This window comes from Myxine glutinosa, chromosome 2, assembly GCF_964187855.1.
Source record: "Myxine glutinosa chromosome 2, kmMyxGlut1.1, whole genome shotgun sequence".
Classification (NCBI taxonomy): domain Eukaryota; kingdom Metazoa; phylum Chordata; class Myxini; order Myxiniformes; family Myxinidae; genus Myxine; species Myxine glutinosa.
Window position 1 is genome coordinate 38,706,321 of NC_136262.1, and position 22,192 is coordinate 38,728,512.

Sequence of the window (22,192 nt, forward strand, 5' to 3'; positions counted from 1 at the left end):
CAATGAGTGTTGTGTTGCACTTTACAGGTGTTCCAGGAAACCAGGACAAGCACCACATGGCACAAAACATCCAAGGAGATTTCACAAATGAACTGCTGACAAACACTTGGAAAACCTGATCAACACCTGAGCATGTCATCACAAACGACATGGCTTATGTGAGGAGTCCCATAAGAAATCGTCTTGAGCAAATACAATTTAAGGACAGTCACATGTAACTTCTCTCGCTATGTATAACTTGATTGTTCATTTACATCAATTTATTAAATGTTATTAAGCAATATTACAAATTAATGACCTACATACATGGGGAGGCAGGATAGCCTAGGCTAATGGTATGCCCATTTACCTGTAAGCTGGGCAGCCTGGGTTAGATTCCCGACCCGACGATAAACTTTTCAAATGTAATTTGTGGGGAATTAGGTATTGCATCAAAAAGTGCATTGTCCCCCAGAAGGATGTTGAGCCCGGATGCCGATGTCTACTAACATTAGCCAGAGCATGTTAAAAATCCCTCGATGTATTTTGTAACGAGTAGGCAAGTTATCACCAGCATCGTAAATAATTTACAAATTCACATCCAATTCACCTTCAGCCAAGTACCAGCTGATTCATAAAAGTCAACTCGTTCATAAAAAGACTTGACCGAAAAATCTTCTCAGGCTGACACCACAAAGTGGAAATAATAATATGGGCCATTAAAGTAGCAGTAGCAGTAGCAGTAGTAGCAGTAGCTGTAGCAGTAGTAGTAGCAGTAATAGTAGCAGTTGTAGTAGCAGTAGTAGTAGTAGTAGTAGTAGTAGTAGTTGTAGCAGTAGTAGTAGCAGTAGCTGTAGCAGTAGTAGTAGTAGTAGCAGTAGTAGTAGCAGTAGTAGTAGCAGTAGTAGTTGTAGTAGTAGTAGTAGTAGTAGTAGTAGTAGTAGTAGTAGTAGTAGTAGTAGTAGTAGTAGTAGCTGTAGCAGTAGTAGTAGCAGTAGTGGTAGTAGCATTAGTAGTAGGAGTAGTAGTGGTATCAGAAATAACAGTAGTAGCAGTAGTGGTAGTAGTTGTAGTAATAGCAGTAATAGCAGTAGTGGTAGTAGTTGTAGTAATAGCAGTAGTAGCAGTAGTGGTAGTAGTTGTAGTAATAGCAGTAGTAGCAGTAGTGGTAGTCGTTGTAGTAATAGCAGTAGTAGCAGTAGTGGTAGTAGTTGTAGTAATAGCAGTAGTAGCAGTAGTGGTAGTAGTTGTAGTAATAGCAGTAGTAGCAGTAGTGGTAGTAGTTGTAGTAATAGCAGTAATAGCAGTAGTGGTAGTAGTTGTAGTAATAGCAGTAGTAGCAGTAGTAGCAGTAGTGGTAGTAGCATTCGTAGTAGTAGTAGTGGTGGTATCAGAAATAACAGTAGTAGCAGTAGTGGTAGTAGTTGTAGTAATAGCAGTAATAGCAGTAGTGGTAGTAGTTGTAGTAATAGCAGTAGTAGCAGTAGTGGTAGTCGTTGTAGTAATAGCAGTAGTAGCAGTAGTGGTAGTCGTTGTAGTAATAGCAGTAGTAGCAGTAGTGGTAGTAGCATTAGTAGTAGTAATTCATGCATGGATTGCACAATGTAAACCCTTATCCTATTCTCACACAATAGATGCACGTGCAAAGGCAGGTAACCACACCTTCTCTCCCGTAGGAATGTGTATGTCTGGAAAAGGCCTCTCATCACCAAGGCTCTGATGGACAAATGAAAAGGAACTTAAAGTGGTTTGTGATTAAAAGTTGTTGTAAACTTTCCTTGTGGGCTGTGTAGGAGATGAAAGTGAAGGTGGTAAATGGTACTTTCCAACTCAAGAATTCCGTGCTCCGCTTCAAGCTTTGCTGCTCTGATGGATCGATTCATTTCCCTCGCCACATCATATGATATCGATGAATAATGGTCGATTATTTTAAAATGTAAGCTCCGGATTACTTCATCCAAGAAACACCGTGCTGTGGATGAAGGGTCCATATTTAACGGTTATCCAGGTTTTGGGCAATTAATTACCTTTGATAGGGAACAAATTAGCATGCGTCCCAAATTACACCGAGGGCAAGAGTCGCCCAAAACATGCTCGGTTAAGGATATAAATGAGCCAGCTGGGATTTTCCTTTCAAAGCAATAGGAACATGACAAATGGCAGATTGAGAGTCGCTCGGTTCCCAGGAGCTTGGAATCAGAATTCCTGATACCCGTGCCTTCAGCCAGGTTTTAACGCGCAACTTCTAGGAGATCAATCTCACGTCCTCACCGATGAGCCACCAGATATAATATCTCCAAATGAACCGGAAAGTGTTTCTTGTGCAAATAAGTTTCCCCAAGCAAATAAAATGTATCAAATCAATTTGCCAATTTTAGCAACTAGTAAAGAATCTATCCTTATGGATGGGATAATACAGCTCCCTCCTCCCCCATACCTCCCTATATTATCTTTGTGCTATCCATACAGCAATTATATCAGCAGCACCTCCACATAGTCAAAAGGAAGAGAACACAAAAGCCTATTTCATCCGGAAACTCAGATCTCTGCTGCAGATAACTATCTTATCTATGATAATAAAAGAGAATGTGTGTGTGTGTGTGTGTGTGTGTGTGTGTGTGTGTGTGTGTGTGTGTGTGTGTGTGTGTGTGCGTGTGTGTGTGTGTGTGTGTCAGTGTGTCTCCTTCATAACTCAAAAACCATGAAACCTAAAACTTTTCAGGCACATCAAGAGAACTCCAAGGTAGTGCATGAATAAAAACTGGGTATTTGGGTCCATTTGAACACCCTTGTTGAAGATGATTTCGGAAGTGCTTATCATCACAAAGCCTTGCCAACATAGCGGCACACCATCTTGGTTAGCCAGCCGTCACCTTAAAGGGATCTTAAGCCGCCATTTTGTTTCAGCCTGCTCAACAATGCCTTGACTTGGAAAAGGATGCAATGGTTTCTGTTTGACAAAGTGGTCAAATTTTTTTTTTTTCACTTTCCCCACTCACATCCATCGAATGCCTGATCACCATACCTACGAATCACTGTATACATACGTTTTGAGGTGCTATAGTTTTCACAATTATGAGCTGGGAGCGATGCGATTTTCCCTATTCCTCTGAGCGCACAAGGTTAATTGCGACAAAAATTTATAGGATCACTTTTTTTTTTAACCACAATGCACCTTACCAGTACTACGGGTTTTAAACAGTCATTTTCACACAATTCATAACTAATAACACAAGCGAGTCATCATCCGTCACAATCTCCGAGGGTAGATCCATATATTCAATGCTTTATAGAAAGCACAAATACTTTTGGGATTTCAACCCATATACCTATATAATTAGTGAGACGGTGAGCTCCAATCATCAAATATGGTAGTAGATGTGAATTTTTTTTTTAATCGAATGGTAAGATCGGCAAAGGAGTCACATGAACTCTCAAATGCGCTAATCACTAATTATTCAAAAACCGAAAACAGTACAAACACAACCTATACATCAATTTCAAGGTAAAACTGCTTATCTAACAACATAACTGTGAAAGAAGAGTATGTAGTAAAAGTGTTACCACCTTAGGTAACTTCTCCATATATACACTCTGCGAAAATTTTAAACAAGCAATTTTGATCCGAATATAGTACATGTTCTGACCCTTGATAGAAAAACATTTAATATTGTCTTCCCAAAAGTATTATAATATAATGTGTCCAATTTTGTTGATATTTCTGTTCAATATTTTGCAGCTTAATAAATAAAATGTTTGTTTCTAAATATGTTTAATTGTGGTAGTTCAATCGATGTATGTTAGATTCTGGGCAATGCCAGGTACCTTTGTGGGAAGACGGAGGGAAAGGGTGGAAGGAGGCAATGCCGAGTACCTCTGCTAGTTTTACAAAAGCATTTAAAACAATGATTGCCTGATAGGGTGGGCTTCAAAAAATCAAAATGCAGATCTTCTCCGGGACATGGTCTATTTGTGTTCCTTTTGGTGTCAAAGGAAACCACACCAAATTTGAATGGAATCCAATAATATTTAGGGGTGCCACATCAGTGATGAATTTTCCCCCATGCAAAAATAGGAATTCCCATTTTTTGGGCTGTATATACACAAAATAAATACATAATTATTTATATACATTAAATATAATATTAAAAATAAATATATAGTAAATATACATTAAATAATAAATATACATAAATACACATTATACATTATATATATACAATATATTATACATACAGTTTTGAGACTTCCTATGATCACTATCTGGGCAATTTTCATGCATGTTTTGTACAGGTTCCCGGGGTCAGGGGTATGCTTTTTTAGTGTGTAATATGTAGGCCTAACTTATTGACTGTGGCTCTTTTGTAGAGAGTGACCCTGTGGAGTAAGAATTAACAGGATTTTACCCACATTCTTGCTTATTTTGCAGATATGGCATGCGCTAGTACCAGTGTTTCATTGAAAACTCGGGCTCAGGATAATGTGTATCTCATTGGGTCCACTTCTGGAGATGCCATCAAAGGTGCCAAGCTCCCGACTGTGCATCAATCTCTTGTCCTGTTTTTCCATCACCTGAAGAAGGAGAATCGCATTGCCCGGGAGAGTGCAACCCTCACCATTGAAGAGGTTGTGAAGTTCTGGGGAAAAGCTCACCTACCTACAACGACGAAGCAGCACTGCATCCATCGTTTGGAGAGGCTATATGAAGAATGGAGGAGCCTCCAAAAAGGTGCAAAGCGGGGTGGTGCGACCCAAGAGAAAAAGGAAGCATCCTTCAAGGCCTCCTTGGAGAGGACGTTTGATCTTAGGCATGCAGATTCGGAGGCCATAATCACCAACCCTGAGGACAGGAAGTTTCTTCACGATCAATTCTCAGAGAGGAAGGCTTCAATGGGATCTGTAGACACTGTGTTGGAAGCAAAAACGTTCTTGCGTGTTTGAAAGATCAGCAGCCACGAGATGATTATCGTGAACTCCTAGAACTGACTGTCATCTACATGGGAGGAATCCCACCTCGTGGAATCCGGATCATGGCTCCAGGAGCAATGCACAGAGCCAGATGGATGGAAAAAGCACTATATTCACTACAGGTGTTCATGTTTCGGTCAGAGTTCCACTTGACACTTCGAGAGGCGAGAGAACTCCGAGCCTTCAACATTTTTGTCTGCCTTGTGTATGTACAGGCTTGGTTTCGGGCTCCACAAGCTATTGAGGCTCCCCTGAATGACATTAACCTCTTCAAGAAGTTGGAAAAGTTTGAACAAATCAATCAGAAGATGGCTCAGGCAGCCTTGAAGGCACTTGGCCGCCACACGTGGTACATGAGCCCAGTACTAGTGGCATTTGCATTCTTTGACACCAGAATTGACAAAGAAAGCAAGATCAATATGATTGAAGCATTGAAAAATGACGGTGAAAACCCCTCTCCAAAGAGATCAGCTATCAAACGAGGAACCGCCCTGTCAATCGCTGGCCTCATAACAAAACACACCAAGCATTTCTTCAGCATCCTAGGGACCCCAACTGATTGGATGGATAAGGATCCTGGTTCATGGGAGCAAGAAACCAGCTTTCAGGAAGCAAAGAAAGCCGCCAGTGGCTTAGTCGTGGTGAACGACAGGGCAGAAAGGGGTGTCGCATTGATACAAGACTACAATAAGCTCCTTACAAAGGATGAAGAGCAAAAGCAAGCTCTGCTCCAAGTTGTTGCTGCTCACAGGAAGATGTACCCCGATGCCAAGAAGGCAACAGTGGTGAAACAGGCCCAGAAATAGGAGTTATATTTCTCATTATATTTGAGTTTTTTAATATTATGTGATATGGTGTCTCTTCATTTTATGAACTGAACATTTGGATTGTTATCATTGAATTTGAGTTTTCATAGCAATATAGTGCTATTTGTGCAGCTATTGTAACTTGTGTTTGCTAGAATACAAAGAAAGTGAGTGGAGGGTGGATTTTCATTAAACAAACTTCTGGTTTTGCTTTCGATCCATATATAGAAAAGTTTTGTAGACACCTTTAGTTTGAAGGCTGATGTGGCACCCCTAAATAAAATCAGATTGCTTTCATATTTGGTGTCTTTTCATTTTGGAACAAACGGAACAACATAAAGCCATGTCCCAGTAAATAATTTTTAAAAATTATTTTGAGCACCACCCTATTGCCTGAGAGTCATGTCTATTTTTAATATTGGGAGATGGTGATATCATTACGATTTTTTTTTTTTTTTTTTCTTTTCTTTGAGGGACATTTCTCCAAAAATGACAGTCGAATTTTCCTCAGGTAACTTGATAACTATTACATCCATGCAAAAAAAATATATATGAGAAGTTTAATTGAAAAAAAGGAAAACAAGTCAGGAGACGACGATGGTTCACGAGCGAGCGGTATTCAATGACGAAGGACGGACTGGAACCGAAATAGGCACGGACAGGCCAGGCCCGGAAATGTCAAAATGAAGGTTACTGCCCTTGAAATGAGATAGAAAATAATGTATAATCAGTTATGAGGTTAGTTAGCTACACAATACCGAAAATTCGGTGAAAATGAAATTTTAAAAAAAACATTTTTAAAAAAAAATGAGAAAAAAAGAAAAATGAAAAATCGAGCTCCATGGGGCTGGACACATTACATTGGCCGAACCAAATATCGAAACCCCTGTCAGATTCCACCAAACTCCTCGGAGAAGATGTAGGTTGAAATCGATTACCCCCTAAAAAGACATCTTTTTCGGGCATGGCTCAGCCCACAATGGGCGCAATACGCCCACTCCAGGCAGGACACAACTAGATCATGATATCAACCTCCCACCCAAGTTTCATCAAGATCGGATGATATCATCGGGTAGTTATGCTGCAGACAGACAGACACACACACAGACAGACGCACACACATGACAAATATAGTGGTTACTTGATAACTCGTGAACCAATACAACCTTATGGCACATTGGCTGACCTCACATGTTGAAGTACAATGCCTCAGTATGGTCAAAAATCTAACAAGACATTTTTTATTCCCCAAAGGAATATATGTGTTGAACAGGGTTTTGAGTGATCGTATTCTAGCTCGACGCAGTAGTAGTAGTAGTAGTAGTAGTAGTAGTAGTAGTAGTAGTAGTAACCTCAAAAGAAAATAATCACCTCGTGCATGAAAAACAAGGCCAATGGATAATGGACCTGAACTAGGCTTCTGAAATATCTGACACATCAATATCATGGGAAGGATAATAAAACATGTCAGGACAAAAACAAATATTGTGATGATTAAGCCAAAAAACTTGAATGATAGTTTGCCACTTACTTGACTAGCAATAGAATCACCCATGGAAAGAAAAGTTGGAAAACCTGGAAAACCCTAAAGAAAACAAAAAGATGACAAAATTATTACTGGTGCTGAACAAATGCAATGGTTTTACTTCATAATACTTTACAAGTAACACCACATGTGTATACCTCTGGATTCATTCCATATAAGATTACATGTAATTATCCCGTTCACAACCCCAAGGTATTCCCTACCTTCACCACCAGGGACTGTAATTCGTACATTCACTACCGGACACTGTAATTCGTACATTCACGACCGAGACTGTAATTTCTACATTCACTACCTGATACTGTAATGCCTATATTCACTACCCAAGACTGATTTCTACATTCCCGGCCCAAGACTGTAATTCCTACATTCACTACCGAAGACTGTAATGCCTATATTCACTACCCGAGACTAATTTCTACATTCACGACCCAAGACTGTAATGCCTATATTCACTACCTGAGACTAATTTCTACATTCACGACCCAAGACTGTAATGCCTATATTCACTACCTGAGACTAATTTCTACATTCACGACCCAAGACTGTAATGCCCATATTCACTGCCCGAGACTAATTTCTACATTCACGACCCAAGACTGTAATGCCTATATTCACTACCCGAGACTAATTTCTACATTCACGACCCAAGACTGTAATTTCTACATTCAAGACCCAAGACTGTAATTCCTACATTCACTACCCGAGACTGTAATTCCTACATTCACTACCAAAGACTGTAATGCCTATATTCACTACCCGAGACTAATACCTACATTCACGACCCAAGACTGTAATTCATACATTCACTACTGAAGACTGTAATGCCTATATTCACAACCCAAGACTAATTTCTACATTCACGACCCAAGACTGAAATGCCTATATTCACTACCCGAGACTAATTTCTACATTCACGACCCAAGACTGCAATGCCTATATTCACGACCCAAGACTGTAATGCCTATATTCACGACCCAAGACTGTAATGCCTATATTCACGACCCAAGACTGTAATGCCTATATTCAGTACCCAAGACTGTAATGCCTATATTCACGACCCAAGACTGTAATGCCTATATTTACGACCCAAGACTGTAATGCCTATATTCAGTACCCAAGACTGTAATGCCTATATTCACGACCCAAGACTGTAATGCCTATATTCACTACCTGAGACTGTAATGCATATATTCACAACCCAAGACTGTAATGCCTATATTCAGTACCCAAGACTGTAATGCCTACATTCACGACCCAAGACTGTAATGCCTATATTCACTACCCGAGACTAATTTCTACATTCACGACCCAAGAATGTAATTTCTACATTCACTACCCGAGACTGCAATGCCTATATTCACTACCCAAGACTGATTTCTACATTCACGACCCAAGACTGTAATTCCTACATTCACTACCCGAGACTAATTCCTACATTCACTACTGAAGACTGTAATGCCTATATTCACTACCCGAGACTAATATCTACATTCACGACCCAAGACTGTAATTTCTACATTCACTACCCGAGACTGTAATTTCTACATTCACTACCCGAGAATAATTCCTACATTCACTACCCGAGACTGTAATGCCTATATTCACTACCCGAGACTAATTTCTACATTCACGACCCAAGACTGTAATGCCTATATTCACTACCCAAGACTGTAATGCCAATATTCACGACCCGAGACTGTAATGCCTATATTCACTACCCGAGACTGTAATGCCTATATTCACTACCCGAGACTAATTTCTACATTCACGACCCAAGACTGTAATGCCTATATTCACTACCCAAGACTGTAACGCCAATATTCACGACCCGAGACTGCAATGCCTATATTCACTACCCAAGACTGTAATGCCTATATTCACTACCAAAGACTGTAATGCCTATATTCACAGCCCAAGACTGTAATGCCTACATTCACTACCCGAGACTGTAATGCCTATATACACGACCCAAGACTGTAATGCCTATATTCAGTACCCAAGACTGTAATGCCTCTATTCACTACCCAAGACTGTAATGCCTATATTCACTACCCAAGACTGTAATGCCTATATTCACGACCCAAGACTGTAATGCCAATATTCACGACCCAAGACTGTAATGCCTATATTCACGACCTAAGACTGTAATGCCTATATTCACTACCCAAGACTGTAATGCCTATATTCACGACCTAAGACTGTAATGCCTATATTCATGACCCAAGACTGTAATGCCTATATTCACTACCCAAGACTGTAAAGCCTATATTCACGACCCAAGACTGTAATGCCTAAATTCACTACCCAAGACTGTAATGCCTATATTCACGACCCAAGACTTTAATGCCTATATTCACTACCCAAGACTGTAATGCCAATATTCACGACCCGAGACTGTGATGCCTATATTCAGTACCCAAGACTGTAATGCCTATATTCACTACCCAAGACTGTAATGCCTACATCCACTACCCAAGACTGTAATGCCTATATTCACCACCCAAGACTGTAATGCCTATATTCATGACCCAACACTGTAATGTCTATATTCAGTACCCGAGACTGTAATGCCTATATTCACCACCCAAGACTGTAATGCCTATATTCACGAACCAAGACTGTAATGCCAATATTCACAACCCAAGACTGTAATGCCTATATTCAGTACCCGAGACTGTAATGCCTATATTCACCACCCAAGACTGTAATGCCTATATTCATGACCCAAGACTGTAATTTCTACATTCACGACCCGAGACTGTAATTTCTACATTCACAACCCGAGACTGTAATTTCTACATTCACGACGCAAGACTGTAATTTCTACATTCACAACCCGAGACTGTAATTTCTACATTCACTACCCGAGACTGTAATTTCTACATTCACTACCCGAGACTGTAATTTCTACATTAAATACCCAAGACTGTAATTTCTACATTCACTACCCAAGACTGTAATTTCTACATTCACGACCCAAGACTGTAATTTCTACATTCACTACCCGAGACTGTAATTTCTACATTCACGACCCAAGACTGTAATTTCTACATTCACTACCCACGACTGTAATTTCTACATTCATTACCCGAGACTGTAATTTCTACATTCACGACCCAAGACTGTAATTTCTACATTCACTACCCAAGACTGTAATTTCTACATTCACAACCCGAGACTGTAATTTCTACATTCACTACCTGAGACTAATTTCTACATTCACTACCCGAGACTGTAATTTCTACATTCACTACCCGAGAATGTAATGACTACATTCACTACCCAAGACTGTAATTTCTACATTCAGGACCCAAGACTGTAATTTCTACATTCACTACCCAAGACTGTAATTTCTACATTCACTACCCGAGACTGTAATTTCTACATTCACTACCTGAGACTGTAATTTCTACATTAACTACCCGAGACTGTAATGACTACAATCACCACCCAAGACTGTAATTTCTACATTCACTACCCACGACTGTAATTTCTACATTCACTACCCGAGACTGTAATTTCTACATTCACGACCCAAGACTGTAATTTCTACATTCACTACCCAAGACTGTAATTTCTACATTCACAACCCGAGACTGTAATTTCTACATTCACTACCCAAGACTGTAATTTCTACATTCACTATCCAAGATTGTAATTGCTACATTCACGATCCGAGACTGTCCTTTGCTACATTCACTATCCAAGACTGTAATGACTACATTCACTATCCAAGACTGTAATTTCTACATTCACTATCCGAGACTGTAATTTCTACATTCACTATCCAAGACTGTAATGACTACATTCACCACCCAAGACTGTAATTTCTACATTCACTACCCACGACTGTAATTTCTACATTCACGACCCAAGACTGTAATTTCTACATTCACAACCCGAGACTGTCATTTCTACATTCACTACCCAAGACTGTAATTTCTACATTCACGATCCAAGATTGTAATTGCTACATTCACGATCCGAGACTGTCCTTTGCTACATTCACTATCCAAGACTGTAATGACTACATTCACTATCCAAGACTGTAATTTCTACATTCACAACCCGAGACTGTCATTTCTACATTCACTACCCAAGACTGTAATTTCTACATTCACGATCCAAGATTGTAATTGCTACATTCACGATCCGAGACTGTCCTTTGCTACATTCACTACCCAAGACTGTAATTTCTACATTCACTACCCAAGACTGTAATTTCTACATTCATTACCCGAGACTGTAATTTCTACATTCACTACCCAAGACTGTAATTCTACATTCACCATCCAAGACTGTAATGACTACATTCACGACCCGAGACTGTAATTTCTACATTCACTATCCGAGACTGTAATTTCTACATTCACTACCCAAGACTGTAATTTCTACATTCACTACCCAAGACTGTAATTCTACATTCACCATCCAAGACTGTAATGACTACATTCACGACCCGAGACTGTAATTTCTACATTCATTACCCGAGACTGTAATTTCTACATTCACTATCCGAGACTGTAATTTCTACATTCACTACCCAAGACTGTAATTCTACATTCACCATCCAAGACTGTAATGACTACATTCACGACCCGAGACTGTAATTTCTACATTCACGACCCGAGACTGTAATTTCTACATTCACTACCCAAGACTGTAATTTCTACATTCATTACCCGAGACTGTAATTTCTACATTCACTACCCAAGACTGTAATTCTACATTCACCATCCAAGACTGTAATGACTACATTCACGACCCGAGACTGTAATTTCTACATTCACGACCCGAGACTGTAATTTCTACATTCACTATCCGAGACTGTAATTTCTACATTCACTACCCAAGACTGTAATTCTACATTCACTACCCAAGACTGTAATTCTACATTCACCATCCAAGACTGTAATGACTACATTCACGACCCGAGACTGTAATTTCTACATTCATTACCCGAGACTGTAATTTCTACATTCACTATCCAAGACTGTAAATCTACATTCACCATCCAAGACTGTAATGACTACATTCACGACCCGAGACTGTAATTTCTACATTCACTACCCAAGACTGTAATTCTACATTCACCATCCAAGACTGTAATGACTACATTCACGACCCGAGACTGTAATTTCTACATTCACGACCCGAGACTGTAATTTCTACATTCACTATCCGAGACTGTAATTTCTACATTCACTACCCAAGACTGTAATTTCTACATTCACTACCCAAGACTGTAATTCTACATTCACCATCCAAGACTGTAATGACTACATTCACGACCCGAGACTGTAATTTCTACATTCATTACCCGAGACTGTAATTTCTACATTCACTATCCAAGACTGTAATTCTACATTCACCATCCAAGACTGTAATGACTACATTCACGACCCGAGACTGTAATTTCTACATTCACTATCCGAGACTGTAATTTCTACATTCACTACGCAAGACTGTAATTTCTACATTCACGACCCAAGACTGTAATTTCTACATTCACTACCCAAGGCTGTAATTTCTACATTCACTACCCAAGACTGTAATTTCTACATTCACTACCCGAGACTGTAATTTCTACATTTACTACCTGAGACTGTAATTTCTACATTCACTACCCGAGACTGTAATTTCTACATTCACTACCCAAGACTCTAATTTCTACATTCACTACCTGAGACTGTAATTTCTACATTCACAACCCGAGACTGTAATTTCTACATTCACTACCCGAGACTGTAATTTCTATTCACTACCTGAGACTGTAATTTCTACATTCACTACCCGAGACTGTAATTTCTACATTCACTACCCAAGACTGTAATTCGTACATCTACTACCCGAGACTCTGTCATCCCTACATTCAATATTTGAGACTCTAATTGTCACATTGACAGCTGAGACTCCCTGATTCCCATTCACTATCTGAGACTCTGTAATTCTTTTTCACTATCCGAGAGTGTAATTCATACATTCACGACCCGAGACTGTAATTTCTACATTCATTACCTGAGACTGTAATTCATACATTCACGACCTGAGCTGCTGTAATTCACTTTCACGACCTTAGACTGTAATTTCTACATTCACTACATGAGACTCTGCAGTCTGCAGTTCCTTTTCACTAACCGAGACTCAAAATGCTGAAAACCAAAATCATGGAAAAAGTGTAAATGACACAGAACTTGTGCAATCATGAGTGTAGATATATTCATTTAGATCACCAGGCATACCCTCTCTCCTTTTTCTCCAGCAGGTCCCAGCATGCCTCTTTCTCCCTTGGTACCCTAGATTGACAAACAATGTCACAGACCCTTTCCTGTCTCGGTTACATTGTTACTCTAAAGTGTAAACCCCCTTTTTGAAGATACTTAGTGAGCCAACTTGGCTTTTTATGAGCTAGTTAGGTTTTTATTGACCATCTAATAGATACAAGCTTTCACCTGGTAAGCTTACTTTCCAGAAACTTAGAATCCAAATTCTGAATAATACTCATCCAGGTTTTAACTCATAACCTCTGAGCAGCTGATTTAATGCCCGACATACCAGCTAGGCCACCACCATACCTGCATGCCATTCTTTCCTGGATTTCCATGCTCTGCTTTGTGGCCATATTCTCCCTAAACACAAATAATAATAAAAAGCAATAATAAATCTTAATGGTAAGATTATTTAAGCAAATGCAATATATATATATATACAGTCACGTGAAAAAGTAAGTACACTCCATGTAAAGTTTTGACTTTTTCAACATATTTCAACATTCACGATCTTCATTTCAACAATATTGATAGATAAAGGTGATATAATATAACAAATATCATGAAACATTTACATTTTGTAGTCCATTGTATAATTTAAATAAACATAAATGCAAATTTCGCATGTGGAAAAAGTAAGTACACCCTTGGCTCTAATAGGTGGTATTGCCCCCTTTGGCAGAAAACCTCAAGTAGGCGTTTCTTATAACTGTCTACCAGTCTCTGACATCGACAGGGAGAAATTTTTGCCCACTCCTCCATGCAGAATTATTTCAGCTGTGCGATGTTTGAGGGGTTTCTTGCATGCACAGCTCGTTTCAAATCCCCCCACAACATCTCGATGAGATTTAGATCCGGGCTTTGACTTGGCCATTCCAGAACCCTCAATTTCTTTCTTTTCAGTCATTCCTTGGTGGATTTACTGGTATGTTTTGGGTCATTGTCATGTTGCAAGGTCCACCTTTGGTTGAGCTTCAACTTTCTGACAGATGGCCTCACATTATCCTCAAGCACCCTCTGGTACAATGTAGAATTCATAGTGGATTCTATGATGATGAGCTGCCCAGGCCCTGATGCAGCAAAGCTGCCCCAAACCATAATATTTCCACCACCATGCTTTACAGTTGGTATCAGGTTGTTGTGGTCAAATGCTGTCTTTGGTTTTCGCCAAACATGTCTTCTGGTACTGTGGCCAAATAGCTCTACCTTTGACTCATCTGTCCAGAGCACATTGTTCCAGAAGTGCTGGTCTTTGCCTCGGTGTTCATTGGCAAACTTTAGTCTTGCCCTGATGTTCTTTCTGGACAGCAAAGGTTTCCTCCTGGCACACCTCCCATGTAGATCAAATTTGTGCAGCCTCTTTCTAATGGTAGACTTGTGCACTTTGACATCAACAGTGGCAAGAGCTACCTGTCGGTCCCATGATGACATTCTGGGGTTCTTAGAGACTTCTTTCAGCATCTTGCGGTCTGTTCTCGGGCTGAACTTGCTGGGGCGGCCCGGCCTGAACAAGTTGGCAGTTGTTTGGAATCTTCTCCATTTGTAGATGATCTTCCGGACAGTCGAATGATTGATTTCCAATTGTTTGGAGATCTTTTTAAATCCCTTCCCAGACTCGTAGGCATCTATAACCTTCTTTCTGAAGGCCTCAGAGAGCTCTTTTGATCTAGGCATGGTGACGCCACACACTTCAACAACAAAGAGCAAACCAAACTAAATGTCAGAGGTTTAAATAAGACAGGTTCCTCCAAGATCCTCTCTAACGATGTTCTAATCATTTGCACCTGAGCTGGTGCACCTGATTCTAATTTTAGGTATTTTAAGTCGTGATAAATGTCGGGGTGTACTTACTTTTTCCACATGTGAAATTTGCATTTATGTTTATTTAAATTATACAATGGACTACAAAATGTAAATGTTTCATGATATTTGTTATATTATATCACCTTTATCTATCAATATTGTTGAAATGAATATCAAATAGCTGTATGTTGAAATATGTTGAAAAAGTCAAAACTTTACATGGGGTGTACTTACTTTTTCACGTGACTGTATATATGAGTACATATGCGTGGAGAAAAGCCTAATGTATTTAAGGTAAATGTATGAGTTCAATGAAAAACGTTAATCTCAAGCACCTTCTGACCATCACTTCCATCACGTCCTGGAGAACCAGCCATTCCTTTCTCTCCATCCCTTCCAGGCAGGCCGGGTGGACCAGCGGGACAACGGTTGCACATATCCTGCACACACACAATAGTTGATGCAGACATGTACAGCAGACGATGATTTGGCCCTGTGTGCATCATGACTTGCTTTTCAATGTCCTGCTTTTTTATGGGATGTTGGGATCTGTGCCACATATACATGGCTGTAATTTGACTGTGAAATCACCTGGCGAATTCACCAATGCAAATGTCATTACAGGTAGCACGTGAAACAAAATAATGCAAAACAGCAACAACAATTCACAATCCTGCTGCTTTGATTGCAGGGCTTGTATTTGCAAAGCAGCTTTGCTGCCAGTTGGGAGCCTAAAGCCTGGGAAGACTGTAGATAAAGATACGAGAATATAAATATCGCACACCTGGCGTAGGTTTCCCAGCTCTGCATGTGCCACAAATGGTGAAATCGCCTGGTGGGGCAGGAAATACATACATGTACTCCACATTACAAAAGTGAAAGCATTTCATCATCATCATCACCATCATCAATATCATCATCATCATCACCATCATCAATATCATCATCATCATCATCATCATCATCATCATTGACATCTTCATCATCATCATCATCATTGACATCTTCATCATCATCAACATAAGCATCAATATCATCATCATCATTATCATTGACATCATCATCATCATCAACATAATCAGCAATATCAACATCATCATCAGCTTCATCAAATGGCCTTGGCCAGATGAAATACTAACCCTATTAATATCCTCAAATAATCTTAATTAAAACACATTAATCAAATTGCGATTTTTCAAGTTGTGATGATGAAATGTATCTTGCATGATTTAAATTTCGACAATGGTAGAGTAGCTTCTGCTGCTACTACTACATATGTAACGGCCTCAATTGCTCCCACCTTCCATCGGCCCAAGTCTTCTATGCACCGACTGACCAGGGCTGCCATTCGACTAAAGGTGGCAGGATTATGTAATTTGCGCAGAATGCCGGTGATAACTTTCCTATTCTTTGTGAAACACACAGTTGGAGCTTTATAATCCACCAACTAATGCTAGCAGACAAGACGCCCAGCTTAATGTCCATCTGAAGGATGATGTAATTTGTGATGTCATGCCCTTCATCATGCAAAGCATCAATCCGACAGTTTATAGTCAGGTACAGAATCAAGACCTGTCTAGATAAGTGTACTACCTCTGCACCATATACCTGGAACTAAGGTTAGGTTAGAGTTCCCCTGATATTGACAATTTTATTGGCCCTGGCAACAATATTGTATCTTCTTATTCCTTTCCTATGCAGCACGTGGTTGCGTGTAGCATTATTTGCTGGGGGCGCATTTGTGCTGCTGATGCAGTGCCCCCTGTAGTTTAGAGTGGGAATTTGTATTTGATTCATCGTGCGGAAAATAGCTTGCCCACTCTAACCAAAGGACACTGTGGGATCTTTAATATCAACCAACTAATGCTGACGGACGGAACCCCCAGTTTAACGTCCAACCGAGTGATGGCACACACATTGATAAACAGACCTGTCGACAAAATACCGGGTTTACAGCTTATAGCTGTCTTGGAATTCAAACTCTGTTTGGACCACTTAGAGGTGAGTGTTAGGTGAGAGGTGAGATCGGCAGTCTGCAGCCTCCTCACTCTCTGAAGACCTGGACAAAATCACAGACTGGTCAAACAAGTGGAACATGTCTTTCAATCCTGACAAATCTCACTCTCTTACTATGTCTCTCCGAAAAGATCGACTGGACAACCCTCCCATCTACTTTCTCAACAATCCTCTCCAAGAAGTTCTGTCACTCAAGCTTTTGGGTCTCACTATCTGCCATGATCTTTCTTGGGAAAACAACATTTCCAAGCTGGCCTCCAAAGCCAGTCGCCGACTGGGCATCCTCCGTCGTGCGAAGTCCTTCCTCGGCACACCTGAGCTCCTCACCACATACAAGGCTTTCATCCGCAGCTCAATGGAATACTGTTCTCCCCTATGGGCCGGTGCTCCTGCCTCACACCTGGCTCGGCTTCACGCTGTTGAATCCAAAGCTTTCAAAATCATTGGAATCTCCCGCGATGAAGCTATCTCTGAGGGCCTTTCACTCACTCACCGCAGGCAGGTAGGTGGCCTTTCTGTCTTCTACCGACTCCTCTCCGGCCTTGCTCCCCCAGCTCTCTCTGTGCTCTGTCCCCCAAATATTCCTACAGGTCGCACAAGATCTGCCAGCAACCCTCTGATGGTTAAACTGCCGAAATCTCGGCTCTCTGCTCACCTTCACTCTTTCATTCCTCTTTTCTCCCGCCTGTGGAACAAACTCCCACACTCCCTTCAATCCTTCTCCTCCCTCCAGGTCTTTAAAACAGCTGTTCACCACCATCTCTTATCTTCCCCCATCCATAACCTTGATCTTTTCTACCCCCACTAATTCACCCCAGATCCACCTTGTTTGAAATTCCAACTTCTTTCCTGGAAATCCTGGCAGTGTCCATATGTTTATACCTCTCCCACTCCCCCCCTCCCCTTCACATGCCTCCCCCCCTTCACATGCCTCCCCCCAAAGCCCTCTCCCTCCCACAGATCTCTCGATGTCTCCATGTCTCTCGGTCCCTGCTCTCAAATGTTGTGTTTGTGTCCTTCCCCCTCTCTCCCCATCTTGTCTACCGCTCCCGATGTTATTTGTTTTATGTGTCTGTTTGTCTTTCTGTGTGATTAATGTTCGCTCTTTCACGAGCCTCGATCTTGTATACAAAAAAAAAAAAAAAAAAAAAAAAAAAAGTGTACATGCACCTCCAGGTTATTCTGTCAGCCCGATCGTATCAATAACTCAAGTTCTTGGAGCCACTAGCTGTGGTCTGTGAAAAAGTTTTTTTTTTTTTTTTTTTTTTTTTACAAAATGGCAACTTTCCCAGACATACAAGGAGGTGACTTTTTCAAAACAACAACAAATAAATTCTCAGATAAGCAACATGCAGGATTAATTCAACAGGTGCATCAACATGAAATCTGCTTCCACAGCTGGAATCCAGTGTTGCCTCAACACATCTGTCACTTCCAAACTTCGTAAGGCCTGCAGCTATCAAAATCCCTGATGGATCACAGCATTGAAGTCTCATTGAATTTATTCACAAACCATTTTGTATTAACTTGATTATTCTTCCTTCATTCATTCATTCTTAACTTCCCTTCAGTACGATCATTCTTTATTATTCATCAATTTTAACTTCCCTCTTGCAAGTCAACTTGTATATCTATAAAACCCCTCCAGGAAATCTTTCCAGAATAAGATTTTTTAAATCAAATGCCATCATTTTATTTGAAATACAAATTAATAAACGGAGGCACATGCTTCTTCTCCTCCACTTCTTTCAAATCCAGCACATGGTTGCGGGTAGATTCATCTGTAGGGGTGCCCTCTGCTGGTATCATACCAATAATGCCGCACAACCACACCCATCACAAACCACAATAACACGTAGTCCAAAGATGGGTTACAAATTAACTAAACACTCACAGATTTTCCAGGAGGTCCTGGAAGGCCTCGAGTCCCTGGTGCGCCAGGAATACCATCATGGCCTGATGTTCCCTGTGGGAATGGGGGGGGGGGGGGGGGGGGGGGGGAATCAAACACAAATTCAGAACTTTTTCATAAAGCAAAAACAGATCATGTGATCATCGTGGGTGAATGCTGGAAATCTGGAAACTGGAAAATGCTGGACTTTCAAGAATCTTCAACGTACAGTAAACTCTCACGGGATTTGATGAGAAATCATGACAATTTAATGCGTATATTATCAGATTCCCTGAAAAATCATCGGACACTTCTGAAAGGGGTGAGGCTGCTCACGTTATATCGAGTGTAAAGAAACTCAGAACTCATTCTTACAAGTCATTTCTTCCAAAAATACGATAAAAACTCCGTCTCAACAATAGTCACCTCCGTCGCCGAGGATTGAGGTTATGTTTTCACCACTGTCTGTCTGTCTGTTTGTGAACAAGATATCTCAAAAAGTTGTGGATGGATTCAGACGAAATTTGGTGGAGAGTTTGCATGCTTGACAAGGACGAAATGTTTAGAATTTGGTGAAAATCCTGATCTGGATCCAATAATTTTTCATTGACTCTTCACCATTGATAGGGCAAAAATCTATATACCTCAAAGCTATAACTATATATGTATACAGTGCATTCAGAAAGTATTCAGACCCCTTCACTTTTTTCACATTTTGTTATGTTGCAGCCTTATGCTGAAATCGTTTATATTCATTTTTTCCCTCATCAATCTCCACTCAATACCCCAGAATTACAAAGAGAAAACAGGATTTGAGGAAGTTTTGCAAATTTATTAAAAAGAAAAAACTGAAATATCACATTTACATAAGTATTCAGACCCTTTGCTATGACATTCGAAATTTAGCTCAGGTGCCTCCCATTTCTCTTGATCATCTTTGAGATGTTTCTACACCTTGACTGGAGTCCACCTGTGGTAAATTCAATTGATTGGACATGATTTGGAAAGACACACACCTGTCTATATAAGGTCTCACAGCTGACAATGCATATCAGAGCAAAAACCAAGCCATGAGGTCGAAGGAACTGCCTGCAGAGCTCAGAGACCGGATTGTGTCGAGGCACAGATCTGGGGAAGCCTACAAAAAATTCTGCTGCATTGAAGGTTCCCAAGCGCACAGTAGCCTCCATAATTCTTAAATGGAAGAAGTTTGGAACAACCAGGACTCTTCCTAGAGCTGGCCGACCGGCCAAACTGATCAATGGGGGGGAGAAGGGCCTTGGTAAGAGAGGTGACCAAGAACCCGATGGTCACTCTGGCTGAACTCCAGGGATCCTGTGTGGAGATGGGAGAAACTTCCAGAAGGACAACCATCACTGCAACACTCCACCGATCTGGGCTTTATGGCAGAGTGGCCAGACGGAAGCCTCTCCTCAGTGAAAGACACATGAAAGCCCACAGAATCTTGTTTCTCACAGTCTGAGAGTCCTTTAGGTGCTTTTTTGCAAACTCCAAGCGGGCTGCAAGCGTTACGGCCTGGACAGACAGACAGATGCACAGACAGACAGACAGACGCACAGAAAGACACACAGAAGTGATTGTAAAACCCTGTATCCCGCTGCACGGGGGAAGGGCTAATTAATCCACAGTATATGAAGGTAGAATGTTTTTGCTTAAGAAATTTTAAAATGTTTCTTGAACAGATAAACATTACCTAGAACTGCCGAAAAGGTCATAAGTTCACGTTTCCTGTTGTATGATCACACCTTAATTACATCGACCCTAAGTTTGTGTTATTAGGTTCCACTGTTTGAGCTAGTTAGTTTCACTGCCGTCAAGAAGTAACACTTGACTACGTTTCCCAACATTTCCCTTTAAATCCTGCAGTCACAGGAATCTTTGGGAACCACTTAGGCCTTGTGAACACCGTCAGTTTTAACTGTTCAAATGTTTGTACAATACGCACATCAGCCCTAATGGAATGTGAAAATAATGTTTGTGGTATTCACCAAAACCCGTTGATCCATGTGATCTCATTAACAAAAAAAAAAAAAAAAAAAAAAAAATCCATGTGATCCATGTCCATGATCCATGATCCATGATCCAGATCCATGTGATCTCATTCATGGAACAAAATTTAAAAAGTAAGGGAGGAAACTTAAGATTAAGAGTATTATAATAAAAAAACACTACGGAACAGGCTCATCACATTTCAAACTCACATTCACTCCGGGTTCACCCTGCGGTCCCTGAACACCTTTGTCTCCCTTTGGACCCTGTAAAAAAAATTCACAATAGTTATCACGATAATAATATTAATAACCAATAATAATAAATAATCTTCCTCCTTAAAAGCTTAATTGTGCTAGAAAAATTATTAGTTATGAATTAATTAATCATCATTTTGTATACAGTCTGTGGCTGCTGGTTGCATCATTTCTGGGAGTGCGGCCGTGCCGCTGACACAGTGCCCCCTGTTTCCAGTAAGCTGGTACTCATTTTGTCGATCTCGGAAGGACGACAGGCTGAGTCAACCCTCCTGGTGTTAGTTGAACGGCCGACAGGGGCTTGAACTCAGGACCTCAGGATCTTAAGCCAGCCACTTTTTCTTTTTTTTTGTGTGTGTACAAGATCGAGGCTCGTGTAAGAGCTAAAAGTTAACCTTAACCGTTAAGTTAACCTTAACCGTCTTCAGTTAACCGTTAAGCCACCACCAGGCATAGCAAGGCATTGCGAGGCAATGCAAATCTTCAACATTAATATGAAGTCAGCAAACTCAAGCAGCCATGGTTAAATGCTTCAAATGTCACTTTTCCCCCCTACTTATTGGAAAAGAGTTAAGACAGCATTGAAAGGATCATTTGGTTTAAATAAACCTCAGGTGGGCACTCGGAGACCGTTCCGAGCATGT

The 22,192-nt window shown here is 40.5% G+C and overlaps 1 protein-coding gene across 1 annotated transcript in view; it reads right to left on the reverse strand.

Moving 5' to 3' along the window:
- LOC137421857 (uncharacterized) overlaps positions 1 to 22,192 on the reverse strand; it is a 193,906-nt gene that overhangs the window by 19,698 nt on the left and 152,016 nt on the right. Inside the window, exons 17-23 of the mRNA XM_078772583.1 lie at positions 21,504 to 21,557; positions 19,285 to 19,356; positions 16,159 to 16,206; positions 15,710 to 15,814; positions 13,878 to 13,931; positions 13,545 to 13,598; positions 7,285 to 7,338 (exon numbers count right to left, since the gene is read on the reverse strand). Coding sequence (XP_078628709.1) covers positions 7,285 to 7,338; positions 13,545 to 13,598; positions 13,878 to 13,931; positions 15,710 to 15,814; positions 16,159 to 16,206; positions 19,285 to 19,356; positions 21,504 to 21,557 — 441 coding nt within the window. The remainder of the gene's footprint in view (positions 1 to 7,284; positions 7,339 to 13,544; positions 13,599 to 13,877; positions 13,932 to 15,709; positions 15,815 to 16,158; positions 16,207 to 19,284; positions 19,357 to 21,503; positions 21,558 to 22,192) is intronic.